At 50.9% G+C, this 24,376-nt stretch overlaps 1 protein-coding gene and 3 non-coding genes across 4 annotated transcripts; all 4 read left to right on the forward strand.

Moving 5' to 3' along the window:
* The first annotated feature begins 15,714 nt into the window (after positions 1–15,714).
* RPS3 (ribosomal protein S3) lies at positions 15,715–22,067 on the forward strand. Its single transcript, XM_052812467.1, has 7 exons — positions 15,715–15,825; positions 16,728–16,858; positions 17,111–17,204; positions 18,380–18,474; positions 19,341–19,528; positions 20,814–21,010; positions 21,999–22,067. Exons 1-6 carry the CDS (start codon positions 15,796–15,798, stop codon positions 21,005–21,007), a joined length of 732 nt encoding a protein of 243 aa, XP_052668427.1. The 5' UTR covers positions 15,715–15,795; the 3' UTR covers positions 21,008–21,010; positions 21,999–22,067.
* On the forward strand, positions 18,859–19,006 carry LOC128153613 (small nucleolar RNA SNORD15). The gene has a single exon (XR_008239025.1). It is a non-coding gene; the product is annotated as a small nucleolar RNA SNORD15 (small nucleolar RNA).
* LOC128153601 (small nucleolar RNA SNORD15) lies at positions 20,307–20,454 on the forward strand. Its single transcript, XR_008239014.1, has one exon. It is a non-coding gene; the product is annotated as a small nucleolar RNA SNORD15 (small nucleolar RNA).
* On the forward strand, positions 21,209–21,345 carry LOC128153615 (small nucleolar RNA SNORD15). Its single transcript, XR_008239027.1, has one exon. It is a non-coding gene; the product is annotated as a small nucleolar RNA SNORD15 (small nucleolar RNA).
* Positions 22,068–24,376: the final 2,309 nt, after the last annotated feature.

Genomic DNA, 24,376 nt, shown 5'->3' on the forward strand with positions numbered 1-24,376 from the left:
ACGTGAAATGGGCCTGAGCGTGGAAGAAATGGTTACGTTAAAACATTGGATTGAGGAGCTGGGAGCTCATTTCTGCTCCCTGTTCCGACGTTAGCTTCCCTGGACAAATTCTCTGTGCCCCTGCGTCCTGTTTGCAGAGCAGTGCCAGCATCACCTGAAGATTTATCTTTACAAAGATCTTTATCTTTACAAAGATAAATCTGTGCATTATCGAGCTGCATGATAAAGTACCCTGCTATTTTGAAATTGTTTTTTATTCCATTCCCAAATTTTTACCTTTTTTTAGTGGAGTGGGTTTTGGTTTAGATTTTTCATTTCTAATGCAGATTCAAGAGCAGTTGCTGTGAGGTATGCTTCTGCTCTAGTGTAATTAATTTTCTCTACTGTAATTGCTTCTCCTTTTTCCATTGTTTATTGAAAGACAAATGAATTTCCAGGTCTAGTTGCATTGGGAATGCTGACAGCAGCTTTTTAAAATCCCACAGCACAGCTATTTGTCTTTTTTACTGAGCTGAATCCTGCAGAGTGGGCCAAATTTGGCTTCACCTCTGTGTCCCGGGCAAATTACTGCACTAATTAATTTCTCTAAGACTGGGACCTCCTTCCTGTTTAACATTAGGAGAGTGATGAAGTGAGGGCACCGTCTGCAGGCATCAAGTGTGGATAGAAAACAGCAACAACTTGCTGAGTAAACTTGCATGAACAGACGTGAGAGGCTGATCATTTAAAAGTAAGGTTACAGGATTTTTAAAAAATACATACTCCATTATTAATTTCTCATCCTCCTTCATAAGAATATCTTGGTTTCTGAGAAGTGAGGTATGATCCATTGCATTGTGTGGTTTTCTGTTTATGCTCCCTTGGTTTATTGCTGCAGGCATTGCTGTGGGAGTGAGCAGAGCTGATTTTAGAACGGAAGAATTGGCATTTTTCTCAGGAATGAGGTGACAAATTATTGCTGCTCCTTAAAAAGGAGAAAGGGGTGCTCCGTATGGCAGCAGGAGAAGAGGCAAAGAGGGGACTGTGGCTGAAGAACGTGCGTGGTTACTGAGAACATCAGGAACGGTGGGAGACAGCAAACCGAGCGGCAGAGAAGGGCTGCTCGGCAGCACCCGACCAGCCAGCGCGTTCGGATGCCAGAAGAGAAAGACTTTGCAGAGGGAAGCTCCTTTGGGCAGAGCTTTGGAAGAAAGAGGGAAGCAGTGAGTGCTTGGACTTCCCAGGAACTTCAGTGAAAGGATCTGAGCACTCCTCTTGGGGGGCATGAGCCAGCAGAGCTGAGACTAAGCCAGATAATAATCACTCGTTAAGACGTGAAAGCGGCAGGAGGCTTTCTGAGGCCACGGTTCAGTGATAGAGTAAATCCAGCTTTAGGACACCTTGTGCTAATCCAAGAATGCCATGGCCCCGTAAGATGGAGCGCTGGTCCAGATAAACTCCCTCTGCCAGCTCAGATGTGTCCAAAAGGCTTCAGGAACTTCAGTTCTGTAGCAGCAGGCTGGGTTTTATCTGTCTTATGTCGCTCTAATATGTCAAGTCAGGTTTTGCACGTCCTCTTGCAGGCAGCGCGGCGAGGGAAAGCTGGCCTGAGTTCTGTGCTGTGGGTTGTAGCTGGTTCAGCAGAGACGAACCGGTGCCGGGGCTGGTTCTGCTTTGTCTTGGCAGACACTGGGCTGGGTCTTGTTTCTGAAACGAAAAAGCAAACTGGGAAAAACATTAAATTTTTTTCTAATGAAGCAGATTTCGTTAGGAAATGCTGGTTTGGCAAAACCTTTTAAAGATTCGTAGCAGTAAATAAACAGAACACTTCACTGCTTCAATCAGTTGTGTGGAAACTTGGGAGAGGACCACCCCAAACCCTGGTGAGCGTTGCTGAAAAGCTTTGTCTCCCTGCGGATCTGAGGCTCACGAACCCCCGAGTCCCTGCCCACGCTCCGGTCCCCTTGGGGTCTCCTGGGTTTCCATTGAAGACAGGCCTCCCTACCAGGGTCAAGGAACATCGCAGCTGCAGACTGCCTGTGGGGAGCTGGAAGCCGATGAACAACACGTAGAGACAAGGACCGGCCGTGTACAGAGCCAAGAAGCTCTCGATGCCTCGTGGGGCTTCCCTGCCAGTAACGGGGACCCTCTTTCGGGTCATGGCATCTGGGATTCACAGCATCTGCCTCCAGTTTTTCCAAAACAGGTGGGGTTTTTTTGCCAGAGTTTTGACAGAAATTTCATTCCAAGTCTTAAACTTCATAAATACCTATTTTTGACCCGTTAGTTAAACTTCTGAGCAGAACAGAAATGCCACGTTTTGAGCATCCCCCTGGCAGTGAGCCTGCACAGGTCTGAAGTGGAAGCCCACTGCAATGCAGGACACAGCCCCAGGAGCTGCATGGTTGTAAGATTGAGAGAGGGAGTGCTGAATTCTTCGCTCGGAGTGACATTTGAGGGATTGCAGCAGAGGAGAGAGGTGGCTGGAACCGAGAGGTGCGTCGGTAAATCCGCTGTTGTGATCTCCTTTATCCCAGCTCTCATCTCTTGAACATCTCGTACTAGTTGGCTTTTGATTGCCGTTGCCTTCGCGAGGCCAAGTCTCCCTGCACCGTAAATCAGCGCAGCTTCCCTCGACCGATGTTGCCGCATCCCAGCTCTTGCAGTAGAGAGCCACGCTGGGTGTGAGAAGACTACGTGCCAGGCAGTTAATGTTCCTGGAAAGGAAACCCGCATCACAGCCGATTCTCAGGCTACCGCAAATTGTTGTCGAGGTCAGTGCAAATTGTTACCCAAGGACACTGGCAGAGTGTGATTGTTCTCAGATAACAAGGGGGATCTCATGTTAATTCAGCTGGCAGAGCTGTTACCACTAATAGCGGGGAACTGCTGCCGCTGCTTTCGAAATTATCCGACTGAGCTAATCCGAGGATGAGGAGACGATTTATTGATTTGAAGTCCTAGCCAGACATAGATAGAGATAATTCTAGGATGTTAGGGGTATTATTCCCACAGAAAAGCAAGCTTGGTAAATACTTTTCATTTATTTATTAGCCCCTGCAAAACAGTTGTGTTGTATTGCAGCTTGAATGTTTTATTTAGAGATGTGAATAGCTGAGATACTGAAAATAAGAGCTTTCTGGATGGCAGTCATTTGATATTTTTGCTGAAACTGCTTGTTTCCTAGAGCAAATAGCCACTCAAACCGCTAACACTGATTTGAGCTCACCCTTTCTTTAAAGCTATTTTTAAAAGATTTAAAAAAAAAAAAAAAAAAAAAAAGTGTTAAGTTTGCGGCTCTGCTTTTGCATTCTGGTCAGGTGTCTTCGCTCTTCATGGGTCTCTTGCAAGCTGGCTTCTGAGGACTCTGGTTAATGTCCTAGAAAATAACCTTGTGCTCAGACTAACAGCCATTTTATCACTGCTGCTCTCTTGCTGTTTCTGGGGGGTGGAGAACTGCCTGCGGGAGCAGGGCAAAGCGAGAACCAGGTTATTGCCAGGCTGCTCGTCAACAGCTCCGGCTCTGCTGCCGCACCGCCGGTCCCGAGCCTGAAGCGTTCCTGCCCGCCGCGGCTGGCTGACCCGGGGTTTTCACCGAGCCGGGCAGGCTGGCAAACCATGAGTTACAGAGATCAGATGTACATATTGTGAAGGACGAGCTCGGACCCCGAGCCTCAGCTGGCGATGGGACCTCAGAGAGCGTTCTGCCCCATTAGTAGTCAGTCTGTCCTCTTGCCAACGGCCATTAGAAGGAGCCGCAGGATGGAGGTCAGCCAGCGCTGGATCAGAAAGCCTCCCCGAGGAGCCCTCGTGTGGGATTACAAGTAAGGATGCCGCCTCTTTGATGCCTTCATCTTCGTTCTCTGCATTGCAAAGTAGTTTTGCTTCCCCTAGCCCAAACAGGGAGGCGACGCAGCTGAAATCTTTTGAGGCGCAGCTCTGGGACCAAAGGTCTGGGCATCGAGACCTGCCCTTCCACTGACTCCTGCTGCAGCCTTACCAAGTCAGTTCACCAGTACTTACCTCCAGTTCTCTTAAAATGTTTTGAAGGTGCCATCCTCCCAGATGGACGGCTCCACAGAGAAGTGCAGTGTCTCGGAGACAGAGCAAATTTTGCTGATTTCTGGCCCTTTTCAGCCTTGAGTGTTACTGCTCCCCACCTGGATTCTTTCACCTTCAGTTTTGCTTTCATTCACCCTATCGCAATCAGGCTGGGATGAGCACTGCTCCTCTCTCATTCCCCTAAGTAGGGAAAATCCCACATCCTCCAAATCCCCAGGCTCCCATAAAACCCCCCCAAATCTCTTATCACTCTGCAGCATAACAGATTTCACATTCTTAAGCGGCATGTCCTCTGGAAGGTGGCTGCATGCCTGCTCCAGAGATGAGGGCAGCATTGAGCGTAGGTGTTACATGTTTATAGAGAGACCGAACTGGCAGTTAAATTGTTTGAGCGCGGCCAACTTAATGCCCCCCAGCCTCAGTGTCTGCTGTTTGATGGCCTCGTTATACACAGGCTGTTGATACGGCTGTAGTTTTATTCAGGGCGTTGTCACTCGACCGTAATAGTGTGAAAATAAGGAATGTTTTTGTGAGTCTGTGGCCAGCGAGGACTTCACAAATGTGGGTGCAGTGCGGTGCCGATCCGCAGCCCTGGCCCGGCGGCTGCTGTAGAAGCTGCTGGCAGCGTTTGGCTGCCTGTGGAGGGCTGCAGGCTGCACCGGAGCAGGTAAAAAGAGGGGATGTTTGGAACAGGCCCTATAGCACCTATAGCGGCGCTGCCAGGTCCACAGCGACTGATCGTGGCCACAGCTGGGGTTGCGTGAACGTCACCAAGGGGCAGCTACGCAGGAGGAAGCCTATGGATCCAGCGCTCCTCGCCACACGCCGAGCCCAGAACCGGGGCGGGCTCGTGATCATCCCCAAATGACGCAGCGCCGGCGTGGGATGTCAGCGGGCGTCCTGCGATTCTCCCGTTGGAGCTGGGGCCAGTGCTGACATTTTCCATTACCAGAAGCATGGGCGGGGGAAGGTATTTTAAAAGTGTATTTATAAACCCGTGCTCTTACGCACTGTTTCCCAAACTTTGGGTGAAGAACGGCAGAGACGGGGATTCGTGTTGGGCCATATGGCTGCTGGTGGTTGGGAACAACAGGAGCACGACTCCTGTTTGGGAGAAAAGGGGAGTAATACGGGCTGAGCTGATTGCAGTCGGTGACGGCGTGCACGTGGGGAGGCGTGGGGAACGAAACACCGGTGCGGTGGACGAGGCACCTGTGTCCTCTCCTCCACTGAACCACTGCAGCTCCGTGTGCGCTCTTATCTCACCTGTCCCCTTTCACAACTGTAAAATAAGTGACATTTCCGTCGCAGGGGGGTACACGTGCACTAGGTAGGTGTGGAAAACACACACCGCTGCTCTGAGCCCAGGGTAGAGACCCCTGCGTGCCCACAAGCACATCACAGCCAGACGTTCTCCTCCACTCGCGTGCAAGAGGGAAAGCGCTTGTGTGCAACGCTCAGAGATCCCACCACGATGTTTGAGCCTCTGGACTCTTAGGAAATGCTTGCTGGCAGGAGGAAAAGCTCCTCTGCAGTTAAGTCTCCGATGCGGCACGACATCTTTGTGAAAAATATAAAAGGGGTGTGATTTTTCTGGCGCTGTATTTTTCCTGCTGTAATTATTGCTTTTAATCATCTCATTACCTAGCAGAGAAAGGAGCATAAGGCTGTAGGTAGCAGCGCAGTGGGGACAAGGCACATCGAGGTTTCAGGCTGTGTTTTTCACTCTGTGCTTTTGGGCATTAGTATTACTTCCCTCGAGGATCAGCTTCCCAGCAGAAAATCAAAAGCTGCATGAAGAGGTAGCCTGAGAAACACAGCAGCAGCAGGGAAGAGCCCTCATCGTCTCAACACTGCCACGGCTGAGATCGCCATCAGCTCGGGAGGTTTTGTCCAGACGAGCTAATGAGGCATGAACGTCCCCGAGCGCTCCAGACGACGCTGCCGAGAGCAGGCACCACATGCTGCCGTGGGTTAGGGCAAAAAGCGGTGGCAGGAACCGAGGAGTCTAAAACTTGGTACCACGGCACTTTCCCACTCTCCACTTTTTTCAATCTAAAGCAGCAAAAATGCCTCCTGCGGGATCCGTGCTGGCCGGGGGCGTAGCGTACCTGCGCTGTTCCTTGCATGCTGGCCAGAGGAGCAAAAGCAAACCCTTCTCCCTTGATTTCTCCCCACTTTGTCCTCATATTGAGCGCGTGCTCCGTGTATGCACGCCCACATCCATCTCAACAGAGTCCTGAGCTCTCCTGGGCTCTCCACATCCTCCTGTGTCATGTAACCACAGCGAGCGGTTAAACCACGAGCTGCCATTTCAGGGAGTGCACAGAAGAGCAGGTAACGGCCTTATCTCAGTGCCTCTGATACAGATGCACCCATAAATCATCGTAAAATGCGGCACGCAGGGGAGAGCAGCCACTTCCTGCCCTCTGCTTATTTCCTGGAGCTTGAAAGCTGATTAAGAACCACTTACTTAAGCTGATGGGTTTCAAGTGATACTACCAGGGCAAACTGCTCTCTTCAAAATGCCCATTAAAGTTTCAATTTACGTACCTCACACAGAGCCGTAAGGCCAGGGTGTGAGCTGCTGGAATGACCTCTGTTAGCAGCCAGTCGGTTCATTAAATAGTAAAGAGCCGAACAATTTCTAGCTAAATAGCACGCTGAGTGTCCTTATTTCATTTCCTGTTTTTAAAGGAAGTATAAATTATTTACTAATGTGCTTAAAGTCCTTTAAGTGAATCCAGGCAGCGAAGCAGAATCTTGTTTACCAGGGCAGATGCCCAAAGGAAAGTGTCAGAGTGATGGACCCATTTGTGAACAGCCATTAAAACGCTGCCCACAATTTATCAGATTTAATGGAGGTAATGGGCCAGGATTATAGTCGAGTCAGGCTGGTGGGTAGGACTTCTGCACTTCGGTAATGGTTTGGTGATTGCTGCAATTTGTGGATTAAGTCCAGAGAACTTCTGGTGCAGAACTTCTAAGTTTGCCCATCTGTAAGTTCAGGGGTGTTGATTTTCAAGCCTTGTCATTCGAAAGCTTTAACCACGTTCTCACACGTGTGAAGTCTCCTCCTGGAGATTCACGCACGCTTTTCCAGAGCCGCATTTCGCTAGACCACAGTTACTCCTCCTTGGCATAGACCTGACCAGTTTTCTGCCCCAGTTTCAATGCTGGCCTTGGACTCCTTGAGCCAGCTGCAGGGAAGGAGACAGGATTGGGGCAGCTGAATGCCGTCTCTGCCTGGAAACACGGTGCCCTTTCCCCTCCGTGTCCTGCAGGATCACGCCACCTTCCACTGCTGCCGGAAGGTTTGCTGGACTTAGTCCCCCATGTTCTTGCCAAGCCAAGAAACAGTAAATCCTCCTGCATGTGAAATGTTTACAAAATCTAGCCTGTGAACATGGCCCTGACTCCGGCTCCTCCAGGCTGCGTTTCCACTCCATCTCGCCCTGCTCCGACGGCTTCCTTGGGCTGTTCTGTGTGGGAAGAGGCTCAACGGAGCAAGGCTTGGGCTCCCCATAAGGCAACCGGCTCCACGGGGGCAGGACACGTTTCTCAGGAGCTTTTCCAGAGCTGCCAGAGAGTTGTGAGTAACTCGGTGAGGGGATTTATAACAGACATGGCAATTCAACTCCAACGGTAGCAGCTGCTCCAACTGCAGCAATAAACTATAATACTGCGGCTCTTGCAATAAAACTCCCATCTGAGTCAGACTTTACAAATGCTTTACAACTGGTGCTTGCAATTCATCATATCTCTACTTGAATTACTTTCCAGGACCAGTATCCATTCATTTAATGCAAACTATCTCATCTTGTCCATCTCTACCCTGGGTTTCATTTTCCACAGCTACTTGCTGGGAAAATTCATTAACTCTGTGGTGCGTCTGATGAAATTGCTGGTTGTAGGGATAGCGATTTGGATGTTTTTCTTTTCTAGGCCTCTGGCTCCTGTACAAAAAGGTGGTGCGACGCCGGCCTAACTTGGTGCCTTGACCTTGGTCTTGTTTCTTGGTGTCGCAGCAGGGCTCGGGAGCTTTGGATGGGGGTCAGGCTCTCGGGAGCGTGGGACAGGCAGCCTGTTCCTCTGAGGATGGTGATGGTGCAGTCTGGGGACCCCTCACAGGCCATGTGAAGACAGCAGCATCCTACGGACACAAAGTTGGGTAGCTGCGTCAAGCTCTTGGGTCTTGTGCCCTGCCCTGGCACCCAGCTCTCGTCCGGGCTGGGCAGAACTGACGGAAACAAGTCTAAATGATGGGTCTGAACAGATATTCATCCAAGTAGGTATTTCGGGTTGCTCGGCACCCTCCGTTTGGGAGGTGAAGAGAGCTTCTGCCCTTGGCTTCTTGCGTATGTCATCCTGGTCCCCTCCTCTGGTCCTGGCAGCACTGGGCTGCCGTGATGCAGCTCCTGGCCCGCAGCGGGGCCTCGGCTTTGGCTGAGGTTTCTGCTCCGTCCTCCATTTCCCATAACAGACGTCCTCCCCTGGGACCACCCCGTTACAGGAGAGCTTCCTTGCCACTGAGAGATTTGGTTGGGAGCTGACTGGCGTAAATGCTTTTTTTTTTTTTTTTCCTTCTTTATATGATTTAGTTATTCCTGTAATAGTGATCATCAGATTTCTTGCTGCTGGGGGCAGCTCTTTTCTTGCAGAGGCCATGTCGGTCCTCCACAGCTCCTCCTTGCCATTTCCCCAGGTGACTGGGGTCTGGTGAGCCCCGTACTGGTCCTCGGTCCAGGAGTCTCTGCCCCGACAGCATGGGGTTGTAGTACACCGTCCTGCTGGGGAACAGCCGGCCCCGGGGAGCCCGTCTGTTAGAGACAATCTATCGGCCTCAGTCAGTAGATTTATATCCAGACAAATCCCTCCGAGCAGCTGCCCTTTCCTTTAGGACCAGTTCCATCTCCTGCTGCCCACAGCTGCAAGGAGAAAAGCTCATCTGCTATGAAAGGGATGATTTTAGAGGCAGGAGCGGCATCCCTCCAACACCCCAAAAAGCTTTTTTGGGGAGGGTGGTGCGTCCTCAGAGCCGGAGCTCGGAAGAGAGCGCGTAGTGAGGACTCGCTCTCGAGGGGCTCTTTCGGGGTCTGCCGTGAATGGAGACAAGGTCTCTGCTGAGGCTGTCGAAATCCCCCCGTAGCATGGCCCCAAGGACTGTGCCACGGCTTGTTTTTGCAGGGAGAGAAATCAGAAGAAACGGGCTCCTGCAAGGGAGGTTTCTGAACTCCTCAGGCGTATCCAGAGAGGTGATGGGCCCTGTCCTGTCCTGGATGGGGACCCAGCTCGTAACCCGAAATCCTGCAGGTGTCGGAGCTCGAGGGACCACAGGGCGGAGGTTTTACCTCACCTCCCTCCCTCTTGTGAAATTCAGTTTGCATCTCGCTCTGTGAGCACAGGTGGAAGAGGCTGGATCTGGCCGCAGCTGCCCCATGTCACTGGGGAATGGCTGCCTCGGCGCAGCAGGAAGGGACAGGCCCCGTGTTTCTGCCCGTACCAATTTGTCCGGGTGCGATTTTGATGACCCCCAGGCTGTTCCCTGATGCTTTCTTCCTTTGCAGAGCCAGCACGGTCCTTGCGTGCCTGCAGGATCTCGCTGCAGCGCTAGCGTTTTATTGCCGCGTGAAAGCAGCAGCAGCAGCAGCAATGGCAGTCGGGGACCTTCCCAGGCAGGACTTTTGCTCCCAGTGCCACTTTTCACTATTGCCCAGAGAAAGCAGGGGGTATCCCAAAATCCAGCATGCCTGCAAGCCAGAAAAGCTGCTGGCTGTCCTGGCCCCTTCACTGCGAAGGGCTGCCAGCCCCTCCTGGATGCTCTGAACAGGAGCCAGGTTCCTGGGGAGAAAACGCGGGGATGCCGGCTTAATTGAGCCTGTTCAATGGCCTTCGGCTGCCATAAACCATGTTGCTGTCTGGGCAATGAAAGGAGCTGGGAGGAGGCAGGAAAGCTCCCGATTCCCGAACCTGCTCTAAGCCGGCATCCCCCACAGCGAGGAAACCTGCTGCTAAGCCCCAAGCCCCTGCAAGGGGCCCTCGGCGGGGGCACAGGGGGGTCCCTGGTGCCACCAAATGCCACGGCCGGGGGTAGCATCCCTCCCATGCATCCCCTGTCTTTGTTCCTGCCCATGGCTGCGAAAGAGAACCTGTTTTGCAAGTGCAAGAGGAGATCCAAGTGCTGTGTGCCAAGAGTGGGGGCTTTTAATGCCAACTTGGGGGGCAGGTGGGATGTCAGGAGTGCCCATCCTGTGCCTGGGAGCCAGGCGGAGCGGTCATGGCCGGAGCCGGAGCCGGTGGCTGCATCGTTGTGGCATCCTACGGGGACTAACCCCCGGTCCTGGGCAGTGGAGTGGGGCCAGGCTCTGCCGCAGAGCTGGGATTGCTGGCGCCTTCCTGACCGCCCCAGTTTATCCCGCTCCCGGAGTATGGGGGAGCCCCAAGGCTGGCCAGGGGCAATGCTCTGGGGATGTAGCTGGGGACCTGTTCCTTTTGCTGCCGCAACCCCAAGGGTTTTTCCATCCACCCAGGGCCCTGGGGACAAAGGGAGATCCTTTCTTTGGGGGGGGGACACGCAGCCCCTGCCCTCTCATGGCTGGCTCCACGCAACAGCGGCAGGGAAATGGGGGACAGCCGGGCTGCGGTCCCCAGGGGTGGCCGCCCGTTCCCCAGCTCCCTTCGGCCCCAGAAACCTGAGCAGCAGCCGCTCCCGTCGTGGGGTTTATGGACAGTCCTTGGCCCGCCGCGGACCCAAGCCACCGACCGGCCTCACTGGGGCCGGGAAGCCACCAGGGCCCTTTTGCTTTGTTGGACCAGATTTGAGCTCTCCAAGGCGAGGGCTTGCGGGCACGTCGCAGCTTTTTCGGGATGCTGCCAGCCTCCGTTTCAGCAGGGATGGAGCAGAGATTAATTCATCCCCATTTGGCTGCAAACAGCATCTCAGAGCATCACCACGTATCTCTGGGAGCTGCGCCGGCTGGCTTGGGCTGCAGACGGGGATGGCCGGAGCTGAGGGAGGAATCCCACGTTGCTATTTGTGGAAGGGACTGAAATGTTCCCGGCTGCGAAGGCCACAGCTTGGAGCCCGCTGACTTAGCTGGGCCACGTCTGGGGGGAGAGGGGACATTCCCTTGCTGCCGAAAGCCACCGAGGCCCCTGCTTTGTACCAGGGTGCAGCTTGACCTCGACTCCGGTTGTGGATGCTGACCCTGAAATGCTGACACAACACATAGTTTCTCCTTAATAGGGCATGGAAAAGGCAATGCACGTCAGGGCCAGGCTTTTTGCTAATGTCGTGCCTTTCCCTGTCTTTATATGATCCAGAAATATATTGGTTGAGCCCCTCCTGGGTAAACTCAGCCCCCAAAAAAAAGATGATCTTGGGCAGATACTTCCTGCTCTGGAAGTATCGTGGTCCCAAGCTGGAAACGAGCAAACAGAGTGGGTTTTGTGCAGATTAGGAGGGTCTTAAAAATTGTTTGAGACCCTGGTTAATAGGGTCTTGGGCTCAGATCCCTGCACAGAGACATCTTCAGCTCCTGGCCACTTCTCCAAAGCCAGTGTCTGATGGTCTGATGTTACCTTGGGGTGAGGACCTCAAACGCAGATGTGCCCTCAACTTGGCACAGTGCTGGGACCATGGGTTCCCCAAGTGCCACCCCGAACCTGACCACCTTCGTGGTCTTTTGAGTAAGATGTTCCTGCCTGGCCCCATCCCCCTGCCGCAATTTGCTGCCCTTTCCTTGGTGCCCACAAGCTGCTGTGGAGCTGGGCTGGAGCAGGGAAACGAGCAGGGCTTTAAATAACCTCCTCCAAAATATATGTGTGTTTGTGTTGGATCGTGTCTGGGAGCTGGTTGACAGCCGGGCTCCAGAAACAGCAGGATGGGCCAGGGAAGGGGGGAGGAAGGGGCAGGGGTGAGGGAGGAAGGAGGGGAGCTCCTCTAAGCCTCTTCGCTGCCAGGGAAAATGCGATACTGCACCATGCTGGAAGAAAAAAGGAAAGCTTTCCTTGGAGCTGAGATTTCTCCTGCTCATCTCCTGTCTCAGTGATGGGCTGGAGAAAGGTCACACGTGCACTCACGCTTGTTTGCATCCAGTGCAGAAACGCTGTGTTGGTCAGTCCTGTGGTCCATCGAGTTGGATGAGGGATGTTCGAGGTACATCGCTGGCCTGTTGGCTTTAGGATCTCCTCATGAGGTGGCTACCCTATCCCCTTTTCCTACCTGCTTTAAATCCTGGGCACCCTCCTGAACTCCCCTGCAGCTCTGCCACAGCTCCACGCAGCCCAACGGCCCCAGCTCCTCCAGAGGATGAGGCTCAGTGGGTCCCTCTGAGGGGTCAGTTCAGAAAGCACGGTGAGGAGCAACCTGCAGGCTTAAATGGGGGGGACGGAAATTAGGGTACCTTACAACCCAGGCCAATTTGTTGCAGGTATAGGCTTGGATGGAGTGTCGGTGGTGATTTATACAGCGCTAGGAAGGGACCAGCACCTCTTCTGCCATCTGGATGGGAGCTGGCTTTGTCTCATTGCGTCCAGGGATGCAGATGGAGAAAAGCACCAGGAGCTCACCGAGTGCCTAAGCAGGTATTTCTGTCCACACTACGTCAGCCCAGTCTGAGCCCTGGTCCCTCACTGCCCCTCAAATCCATCCATGGTCAACCTGGCTCCATCCTGGCCACAGCCTCAGTCCCTGGGGGAGAGATCAGGAAGAGACTGGTGGAGCTGTGGCTCCTAATTTTGGCAAAGACGAAGTCCCCGTTGAGGACAGCGCTGCTGGAGTCCGTGGACAGTAACTGGCACTTGAGGAGCACGGAGATGAAACCAGAGGAGGACAGGGCTGCCGGAGAGACCGCTGAGGTCAGCGTGTTTTGGCAGCCCAAGAGCGAGGAAAGGGGCATGGGGGTGAGGGACGGTGTCTCCTGCTGAGTCCCTTCTCTCTGGAGAGATCATGGCTCTCTGCAGAGGGTGGGGAGAGAGGTCGAAGGGTGGAGGGTGAAGGACAGCTAAGCTTGGACAGGCCCAGAGAGAGGGGAAGGAGTTGGCTGAGGGCAGGGTGTGATGGTTGGACACAGCAGGAGTGAAAGAAAAAGGTATTTGGTGACAACAAGAGGGGACACAAGTGCCTCACCGGCAGCTGCCCTTGCGAAGTGGACCGTGGGCTGCTCCGGACAGGCTCTGTCTCACGATGTCTCCGTCATCCCTCAAATTCTGGACGAATGAACCCCCGGGAAAGAGGGAAGAGGGAGGAGAGGAGAGACACGAAGCTTTTCCCACTCGAGAAACCGTCTCCAGTGACATCTAGTGGCAAAACAGTCCTTTCCCTGGTAAAGAGGAGAGCTGGCTCTTCCAGGTGCTGCTGCCTCCCCGCTGCTCCCCACGGGCGATGCTGGCGTGGGTGTTTGAAGCAGGGGTGTTTTACCAGCGCTGCACTGGTTATACTGGTATTCCCTGCACAGTTGCCCGGCTATGTCTCAATGAGGCAGCAAAGCGGTGCCAGAAAAAGACGGGCCCCAAAACACCGTCGTTGGCGCAGTGACGCTGTTCACGGGGCCGTGGTGGGGTTCGGCCCAGGAGTTAGCAGGGTGCCAAACCGCAACAGGGGTCTGGATGTGGCCACCCCGTTTGGGAGAGAGCTTAAACAGCCGGAGGAGGGCTGGGCCACGTCAGACACCCTCACCCACGCTCCCGGGTGGATTCGGAGTGGGTGGCAGAGGTCCCACTCCACTCTCTGTCCTCCCTTTAAGGGTTGGTACCACTCCAGAGTAGAGACGTTTTCTCCACCTCGCTGTTCCCGGAGTGATGCTGATTGCTGCCCAGCATGTTTATGGGGATTACTCTTTGCTCATCAACTTTGCACGACCTAAGCGGTCCAGCCCAAAAGCAGAGGCAGCGTGGAGGTGGCTGCCAGGCAGACCAGCCGGTGGCAATGCCTCTCGGTGGGGACACGGGGGTCATCAACTGTCTAATTTCGAACCACCGCTGGCCCTAACCAGCAATCCGCTACTGTCAGCTACCTACAAACAAGAGAGCAGCCGTGCTGGCTCAGAAGAAATCTAGTCCAGCGTTTCCTTCTGTAGCCAAAAGCCCAAAGAAAACTGAAAATATGACAATCCTGTTTGCAGCAAACACCCAGCTCCCACTGTGTTCATCTGCTCTTCGTGGGAGAACCGCGAATAGTCAGACCCTGCCTGTCCTCTCAAAGCTTGTGTGGGTTGGTAGATTTCGACCACATTTTATCTTTCCCAGGTTGAGTCCCAACCTGCACAGCTCACTTCACGCAGAGGTGCTGCCAGACCTGTAAGCATCCCTGCTGCCCTGCTCTGACTCTCTCCCGAGTCTCATTTACCCTTTTGGAGACACAGGATCAGATGTACCCAGTGGGCGCACCACAGAATTATTTACAGAGCCATGAAATGATGGTCTCCCATTTCTTCTTTCTTTTTTGATAATTCTGACATTTCATTTCTTCTTTTGTTGCACAGACCCCTGCAGCATGTAAGCTCCATGTAAGGAGCAGAGCTGTGCAATGCCCCTGCCTTCGCCCATGGCCACTCAGTTTCTGTAAAACCTCTGGCAAGGCTTTCCAGGAGAAGCCTTACAGAAAGCCAAGTCGCTCATTTCAACCTTTTTGCCTTTATCCCCTATCTTCTGGCTCCCTTCTGGGAGGTTTGCAAGGCAGGCCTTCCCTTTGCCGACTCTTCCCAAACAGACCATATTTACCCACTAGTGTGCGGGTATTTTCATGTATCGATTCTGCCCATTATTATTATTTCTAATAGAAATGGCACAACCAAACCCTTGTAATCCCCTACAATCCCTAAACCATTTCCAAAAAAATTGCCACTTTCACCATCTTTGGCCACCGCAGAAGTTTCAAGCGAGAAATCTCATCCTGCTGTTACTAATTTAACCCAATGCTTGGACTGGTGAGGTGATGATACCATCACAGGAGTCAAAAAAACCCACAGAAGATCTGCCCTGGAGCCACAACTGTCCTATTTACCGAATCATTTGTCTTGCAGCCAGGCATAGGGACTATAGCCCTGCTGCTCAAGATGCTGCACACAGAGTAAGGAAGACCTGCAGTAGCTTTAAGCTTACAGTTAGCGATCATCCTTATTTACAGTTAACGATAAATAGTTAATAGCTACTGTTAAAATTTACATAAAGCAGCGAGTTAATGGATAACAGTGCAGCATCCTTTGGCAGCAAAGACTCTTGATGTTTCCCTGGAAATAACCAAACAGCCTGTCTGTGATTTTCATGCCTTTTTCCTGACAGGCATGTCCTTCCTCTGTGACTGCCTAAAAAAAAGGTTAAAACGACAAAAGCAGCGGCCTGTAAGGAGACGGGCCGGCCCTCGAGCTGCGCTCCCCTCACGCCTGGGGCAGCCAGCCACAGTGCCATGAGGGGAGGGCGTCTCTACCGCCAGAGCGGGCCTCCAAGGAGCAAATCGGGGTGAATTATCTTGCTGCCAGCTCCTGTGCCCGTTTATGCCGGTTTTATAACAGTTTTAATGGAGACAGTGGACGTTCACAGCAACCTGACAGGGCGGAAAACCCCGCTGACAGCGGTAGGGTTCAGCCTCCCCAACATGGCGGCGCGCCAAGGCACTGGAAAGACTACATTTCCCATCGGCCCCCGCCCGCCGGGCCACGTGATCTCTCCGGCCCAATGGAAAGCGGCGGAAGGCAGATATAGCCCTCCCTCTAGGGCCCGCTCCCTCCTTTCCGCCGGGCGGCGCGGCTCAAGATGGCGGTGCAGATCTCCAAGAAGCGCAAGGTGAGGGCGGCGGCCCGGCTCGCCGCGGCCGCGGGGCACCTCCATATCGGTGGATTCGCGCCGGGGGCGGCCCCGAGCGTCGCCGGGGCGGGGCGGCGGCGAGGGGATGGCGGCGGATGCGGGAGGATGGCGGCGGATGCGGTTCGGCGGCCCGTCGGGGAACATGGCGGCAGCGGCGGGAGGCCGGGGTGAGGGAGGGCGCGGAGGGCCTTGCGTAGGCCCCGGGGTGGGGGGGAAGCCATGATCCACCCCCCCCAGCCCTGCTTGGGGCTTGTACAGAGCTCCGGGCTTGTGTGCAGAAGGGAGGCAGGCGGGGGTTGTGCTGAGGGACGCGGAGCGGTGCTGGAAGCTGATGAACTTGCTTGGGTTTCCCTTGTGGGTTTTTTTTTTCTTTAGTGGGAAGAGTTTGGGTTTAGGGACTCCCTGGTTCTGTGGGTCAGAGGGGGCGGGAGGGTGCAGGGCTCTGCCTGTTGTGGAGAGGGAGGGAGGGAGGCTTGGGGCCTGTGCACTGTCAGGGTGGGAGTGGGAGCCCTAGCAGCAGGCCCCTGTAGGGATGGTAAAGGGATGGGACCCCTCCCGTAATTATTTTATATAAATTCATATCGAATCAAAGTGCCACGGCAAGACGTAGCAGCGAGCTATGATTTCAGCATGGAAGTGTGGCTGTAGCGAGGTGTGGATCAGGCAGTGGTGTAGGCTCCTGCTAGAAGTGAGTTGTTTCTGGGAAGTTCAGGGGAGATGCTTTTATTTCTCACCACTGCTGTTTCCTCTCCTTGGGGGGGAGAGACTGTCAGTCTGCAGGGTGGTCCCAGGGATGGATTGCACCCAAACTCAGAAGGTGAAAATCTTGTGTTCAGGCTGAGCACTTGAACGGAGCTTGACTTGGTCCGTTTGTTTTTTAGTTTGTCGCTGACGGTATCTTCAAAGCTGAGCTGAATGAGTTTCTGACTCGTGAACTGGCTGAAGATGGGTACTCCGGAGTAGAAGTCCGGGTCACTCCAACCAGGACTGAGATTATCATACTTGCCACCAGGTAATTGAGATGCTGTTGTTGACTCACAGGTGCTGTGCACGGCTGTAAGGGATGCTGCTGCAGGCTGAAGCTTAAAGTGGTCCATATTAGGGGAAACTACTTGAGAAAGAGATCTTGAAGTGATCTTTAGTGGTACAGCACTGTTACAACCCCTGAACTAAGTTAGATGCTTGGGCTGGAAGCTGTTTGGGATGGTTACAGGCTCAGACCTGGAGACACTTTTCTAAGGTGTACTGTACTTTTTTTTTCCAGAACTCAGAATGTCCTGGGCGAAAAGGGACGTCGCATCCGGGAGCTGACAGCTGTCGTGCAGAAGAGGTTTGGCTTCCCTGAGGGAAGCGTTGAGGTAAAAGTGTCTTGGTTAAAACAGTAAGTAGTAAGTGGGTTGTGCAGTTAGCTTTGTGCATTGTCTGGATGGTGTCAGCTGAAAGGCGGTTTGACTTGAAGATAACTTGGGGCCTGTTTTACCTATTCTCACAAAACACTCTTGTACTGAAATACAAAATGCTTTGCTGTTTGTGGTATTTTGAGTGCTGTCACTTTGGCTCATTTTCTCTGATGACTCAACAAGGAGGATGCAGATAAAACTTTTTAAACGTGCCTGTAAATGTTTTGTAGAGAATGTTACTGTCCTGGTATTGAGGTGAGAAGCTAGTGTAACAGCATAATGTTTGGTATTCGTGTGTTACCATTACCCTTATTGTATTCATAATGCTTCTGTCCTTACAAAGAAATTCTTTCAGTGCAGAAGGATCTTTGAGATTTTTGAGTATGATACTGTAATGAAATAGACAGTGTAAGTGACACACCAGTTATTTCTGGTCTTTTAACTTGAAATCTGTGCCCTTACTAGTACTTTCCTCTAAAACAAATTGGGGGGGATGGGGAATGTGTAGTCTGGGGTGGTGCTTGCATTGATTCCTGCTTGGCCAGTGCTGCTGGATCACATTATACAGGGAAGATTGCCGATTATCTCCAGCAAATGCTTAAACATACTGAATGGCACAAACGCTCACAGAGTGCATCATGATTTTTCAGCTCTAAGAATATCATGTGCATGATTTTGAATGTCTCCTTCTTCTGAAGTATCAGACTTTGGTCTCTTGGAGATGTTAGATTTAATACACTTCACTCTCCCAGCTTTCAAAAATCAAACCTTTTCTTAGGTTTGATTTTAATACTTAAGCAGACTTAATGTGACTGGTGGGTTGTAAAAACTGTGTCTCAAGCAAAGTTTTTGTGATTGTCTGGATACCTCTCTCCAGTGATACTTAATGTTCTGGGGCTGTGTGAAGCAGCAGCTCTTGGAGACTGCACCATGGATGTTTTAATAGTCTCCTGACTTTCCCTGGAGTGTCGTCAGTGTGTCTCAGCTCTGCCTGGAGTAGGAGACAGGCACTGAAGGACTTAAGGGAGTGTAGTGTCCAAGGAAAAAACTTCTGCATGTGAATGGGGAAGGACTAACTGAAAACTGTCTTGAAATACAGCTCTGTTTCTGAGTTTACTTCTTCTCCTTTGTAGCTCTATGCCGAGAAGGTGGCCACGAGAGGTCTGTGTGCAATCGCTCAGGCAGAGTCCCTGCGGTACAAGCTTCTGGGAGGTTTAGCAGTGCGTCGGTGAGTAGAGCAAGTTGAGTGTGGTGGCACGCTAAGGAAGCATGGGATTCAAATACCATTTCAAAAAACCTCCTTGCTGGCTCATCTTTAGTTTGAAAATTTAACCTAGTAATGCTGCGCTTGGAGAGGGCAGTTTATATTGATAATTCTACCGTATGGAAGCTTTTTGGTTAGTACCCAGTTACTTTTGATAGTAGTTGTTAGAATGTATTTCAGACATGAAAGTTGTAGTCTTAGAGTAGATTGGATTACAAGTTGTCTGACTAGCGTGCTTAAAGCTTGCATTTACTTCTTTGTGAATAAATTGGTGGAGGAGTGAAATACAATTTCACGCCTTCTGGCTGAATTGTAGTTCAGGTGACAGTGGCCTTGCTTCTCAGATCCCTTCGGTGATGATAAGATGACGAGTCAGAAGTGGGTGGCTCTTGTTGCGGTACCTCTGCAGCGTCATGTTCTGTGATGCTGCGTGTGGTTCTTCCAGCAGGAGCATCCTGTCATCATTGAATGATTTAGAGGCATTTGTCTGAGAAGGGATGGGGAGCTGTGCTCCTGACGTGGGTGTATTGGCCACCTTCAGCTGTGGAGCTGCTTTTGTGTCACAAAGAATGTGTGCTTGTCACTGTTCCTACAACCTTACAAGGACCATAAGTCACAAGAGTTTTCTTAGGCTGGGTTTGACTGCTAAAACGATGTGAAGATTTTTGCTGCTTTGCATAGCATTGACAGGGTGTGAGTTCGGAAGGCTTCTTACAAACAAAACTTGAAGTGTGATTGTGCTTGAAATTGGTGTAAAATGCCTTCACGGAGCCACGCGGATTTGGCAGAGTGGGAGTAACGCTGTGGCTGTTGCTGCTCTCTCCCTGCAGAGCCTGCTATGGTGTCCTCCGCTTCATTATGGAGAGCGGTGCCAAGGGTTGCGAGGTGGTTGTGTCCGGCAAACTCAGAGGTCAGCGTGCCAAGTCCATGAAGTTTGTGGATGGCTTGATGATCCACAGTGGAGACCCAGTGAATTATTACGTTGACACAGCTGTGCGTCACGTCCTTCTCCGGCAGGGTGAGTGGCTGGGATGCAGATCCCTTTGCAGCTCTGTTGGTTCCTTCTATCAGTGCTTCAGAGCTAGATCTCAACTCCTGGCATCCTGTGCCTGCAGGTTGGAGGTTTCCCTCTGTCACCTGGGGGATGGTAACTCACATGATTTTGATGCACCACTGATCTTGCAAAGTGGTTCAGTTGTGCTACCGGTAGTTCTGACTCTGAAAATCTCTTGTTCTCTTGGGCTTTTGCAACTAAGCTCTCGCTGTGGAGTTTGCACATTACATCTGAAGTAGAACTTTATTTGCATTTGTGTTACGTGAATGGGAATGGAGAAGGGGCCGTCAGCAGACAACAGAATTTTGTGTAGTCATCCCATGTCATCCAGTTTTCTAGTGGTGGGGATTGCATGTTTCCAGTTGAGAATGTGGCTTTAGATTTTCCAGATACTGTCATTTGTGTCCTGTGGCCTCTGAGGTTGGGTAGCAAAACAACTTAAAAATTAAATGCATATTGACGGAGTTTAAGAGCTGTTGGCAGTTTGGATTCTTGGCTCCTAGGGGTAGGCAGACAGAACACGGGTGCTACAAGACCCACGAAAAAGCAAGTGACAGACAGTTTTCCCCCATAGCTGTGACCTGGCAAGTCTTCCCAGCTAAACTAGCCAAGCCTGCTGACACTTGTCCTTCCCCCTGGTAAAACACAAATGACTTCTGCATCTTAATTGGCTTTGGGTTACTTAATTGCAGAACACCTGATGTAGGGATACTAGCATAGACAAAGCTATTCTCCGCCCTCCCTTCGGTGATGATACGATGACGAGTCAGAAGGGATGTCCTTGTGTCATTGCAGCCTGTTCAGTGCCATGTTCTGTGGTGCTGTGCTAATGCTGCCTTGGGCAGGATGTCCTACTCATTGGATGATTTAGAGGCATTTGTCTGAGAAGGGATGCAAAAAACCCAGTGCAATTTCCTAGGAAAGTGAGCTGAGTTATCTCAGGAAAGACAGGGTTTAAAACCAGGCTTAGCATGACTTAAGGATATAGCACGTTTTCATTGTAGTCCCAGGCTGCAGTTAACAAAGGCAATGAATTGGATAAAGGTAAACACGCTGATGTAAATTCACAGTAATTAGATTTTTAAGCTGTAGCCCGTTTGTGTCAATCAGCTTGCATCTTCAGTGTCATCAGGAGATGTTTTTGGTGCAGATAGCATATTTTGTGACCTTGGGGCTTGTCCCTACTGAACATGTACTTGATGTTCTGTGTCTAATGAGCGTGTCTGTGTTATCCTGTCACTCTTCGCAGGAGTACTGGGCATCAAAGTAAAGATTATGTTGCCCTGGGACCCAAGTGGAAAGATTGGCCCCAAAAAGCCTCTGCCAGACCATGTCAGCATTGTGGAACCCAAAGAAGAGATCTTGCCCACCACCCCCATTTCAGAGCAGAAAGGTGGCAAACCAGAACAGCCAGCCATGCCTCAGCCCGTTCCCACTGCCTGAGGGGTAAGTGCCTGCGCGTGGTAGGAGGATCCATGCGGAAAAGGTGTCATGTCACCAAAAAAGCTGTACAGTAGCTGGGATACTGGGAGGAAAAGCTGCTGCATTGTGCCAGGCACAGTGATCAGCTGGGTTGGGTTTAGAGTATTGCCCTGGATGAAGGGGGCATGGTTTAAGGCATGCTGCAAACTGGCTAAGCACACCCTTCAGTGAAGATGAGATGACAGATCTGAAAGGGAGTATGCTTGTCCAAGTGCCCTATTCTGTGTTGTGTTCTACAGCATGGATTTGGGGACCTTGGGTCACAATTTGAGTGACTTAGAGGCATTTGTCTGAGAAGGGTTCAGTGCCTTGGATGTTTTCACATTGTACCACCTGTTACCAGCGTGCAGTTGGCAAGCACAGGGTGTATATTCCTCATATACCCCACCCTCCATGGGATCCAGTTTGGGATAGATTTAGAAGCCAATAACGTTGAGCACAATGTGTAGGCTGGTTTCATAAGTAAATAATAAAGGTTTGAAATCCTGTCTCCCTGAAGGAGTAGCTTCTCAGAGAGAAATTGATAGCTTGAAATTGTCTGAGACCTGCTCTGGGTTGTTCCTAGTGAAAATGTGCAACTTGCTGCTTTTAAAAGTTTTGCTCGCTTTCTCCAGTTAGAGCAGCAGGAGGCACAGGGCCTAAGGCCTCTTCCAGAAGAATTCCTTAGCTTCCAGTGAGAGCCCGGCTGTGGTGTTCTCTGACTGAAGCTGGCCTTGTGTGAACAGGGAGAGTTCAGGGAGTTTGCAGGGCCACAGTGAAAGAAGGGAATCTGACTAGCAAGGTCTGTTCCTGTGGGCAAAAGGGCTGTCATTGGCTAAAATGCAGGAAGTGAGGGATGCCATTTAATTTGAAAATTTGGAGCCCGTTTGTTTGTTCAGTGTTTCGGGTAGGAGAATGGTTATGGGAAATGGTTTGCCACCATCTCACTCAGTATTTTGTTTTTTTGTTGTAGGGTTTGTAACATCTGCAACCAGAAGCTTGACTGTCCTGAAAACATCTCTTAATAAAATCACAAAAGACAGTGTTTGTGGAGGTGCTTTTTTTTGCAAGATGTATTCCAGGAAAGCCTTGCTCCCACCTTTGGTATGGAAGAAATTCTGTTGCATTTCTTCCGGCTTGTGTTACCCTTTTGGAGTGAACATACCAGATGCTGATCTAAACACAGTGGGGACAAAATACTGATTTCTAGGTAGAGCTGGAGCAGCAATCCGGTGTTTAGAGGGTCATGAATAACACCCCATGAACTGCAGTAGTACTGGTAACTTTTCACTTGCATACCAGTCCCTTTCTCCGAGGTTTCCAGAAGGGGGAGCTTTTTTAGCAATGTCGGAAGCAGTTGCAGTAGTTTATACCTTTCTCGCTCCAACTGAAATATTACTATGTTCTACTAAATACTTTTTTCACCTCTGTGCATCCACGTCCCTTGTCACTTAAAAGACATTCACTATGTGACTTGCAGGGCTATAGACCATATAGGAACATTATAGCTCCTGTTAGGGTCAGGTAACCTTAGTTGGTGAACCTGTGGGGTGAGACAAACTTCTGAGTAGGTATTTACACATTGGGGGGGGGGGGGGGGGGGAAGTGTACACTCTGGATTTCAAACCATCTGTCCTAAGCTTTGAGATGGTAATATATTTAAGCGATTGGGGAAAAAACCTTTCCTTCCTTTGAGGGCTTGAGTAGACAGTCCATTAATTTGTCACTGTATTAATAATTGGCTTTAATGAGCTGTATGATAACACAGGTAGATCCTGAAGTTGATAATAGATGACAAGGCTGCTTAAGCTATTGAAATGCGTAGTCTGTAGGTGGGATGTGTTTTCACTTCTGTTCCGTTGCTGTATGAATTACTTTTGATGCTCTTGTCTGCTGCAGTCAAACTAAAGCCTCGTAGCTAAAGCAGCGAAATTGAGCATTTGGTTAAGTTTCAGGCAGAGATTCTAGTTCTGTCAGCTCCTTTCCCAGTGTGTTTTTCAAAGTCTGATGCAGTAATGGGAAGAGACTGTTACGCACATTGTAAGAGATCATGTGCACAGGATCAAGGCTTTGTTTTGTTCAGATTTTGAGAAATTCAGAACCTGTTCGTTACATTAACAAAAATTGTACAAATCTGCAAAATTTGTTGCTTAGGAATAGCTTTTACATCCAGATTTCCATTTGCAGGAGGCTTCTTTGCAGAACTAGGCAGGCAGTGTACGAACTGGAATTTCAAACTGACGGTGTCAGGAACTGGTCTGTCTGGCAGCGTGTGTGGATGTGTGAGCCTCAGCCTTCCTGTTCCCAGCTTCTCTGGCAGGCCTCCTGGAAACCCAGCCTGGCAGGGTGCTGGCTGGGAAGCTGGTTAAGTCTGTCAGAAACAGATGTGCCTTCTCAGGGTGTCAGAGAGTGAGTCTGATTTCAGGTTTCTGTGCACATCTTTGAGTGGAAAGCTTTAAAAAAAAGTTATTACATGTTAAGTGTTAGAGTAAGTAATATCAACATTCATTTTTGATTTTTTGAAATATAAATTTGAATTTGGAATAAAGAAAGTGACAGGCCAGCTTTGCCACTTTATAGGAGCAGGAAACGTGTGAAAGCTGGCAGGCCTGAAGCAATGTAAGTGACACGCAGTGCAAGGCCTTGCACGTTGTGCCTAAATTGTTAAAATGTCCCAATATACTAGACGATCAGCTAGAAACTTTTCCTGCAGTCCTCCAGTGAGGGCTGGCTTTCCTGGAGATGGCTCAGTTTCTTTCTGGTTTAAAGCCCTCCAACCTGGTCCATCAGCCTATTAATCTTACAGTGCCAATTACTGATAGAATCAAGAGGTGTTTATAGTTGTTTGTGTGTAAGATCAAGAGATGTGCAAGTAGTGTGTTTAAGAGTGGTATTGCTGTACCTCTCTTCTTGCTAGATCCATCATGTTGTGAGAAGTTGAGGACAACATCAAGGATTACCGCTCTGGTGAGACTCTGCCTGCGGTTCTGCGTCCAGCTCTGGAGTCCTCGGCACAGGAGAGACGGGGACCTGTTGGAGCGGGTCCGGAGGAGGCCACAAAATGATCGGAGGGCTGGAACACCTCTGCTATGAGGAAAGGCTGAGAGAGTTGGGGTTGTTCAGCCTGGAGAAGAGAAGGCTCCGGGGAGACCTTACTGCGGCCTTCCAGTACTTAAAGGGGGCTTGTAAGAAAGATGGGGACAGACTTTTTAGTAGGGCATGTAGTGATAGGACAAGGGGTGATGGTTTTAAACTAAAAGAGGAAAGATTCAGACTAGATAAAAGGAATTTTTTTTACACTGAGGTTGGTGAAACACTAGCCCAGGTTTCCCAGAGAGGTGGTCGATGCCC

This window comes from Harpia harpyja, chromosome 17 (assembly GCF_026419915.1).
Source record: "Harpia harpyja isolate bHarHar1 chromosome 17, bHarHar1 primary haplotype, whole genome shotgun sequence".
Taxonomy (NCBI): Eukaryota; Metazoa; Chordata; class Aves; order Accipitriformes; family Accipitridae; genus Harpia; species Harpia harpyja.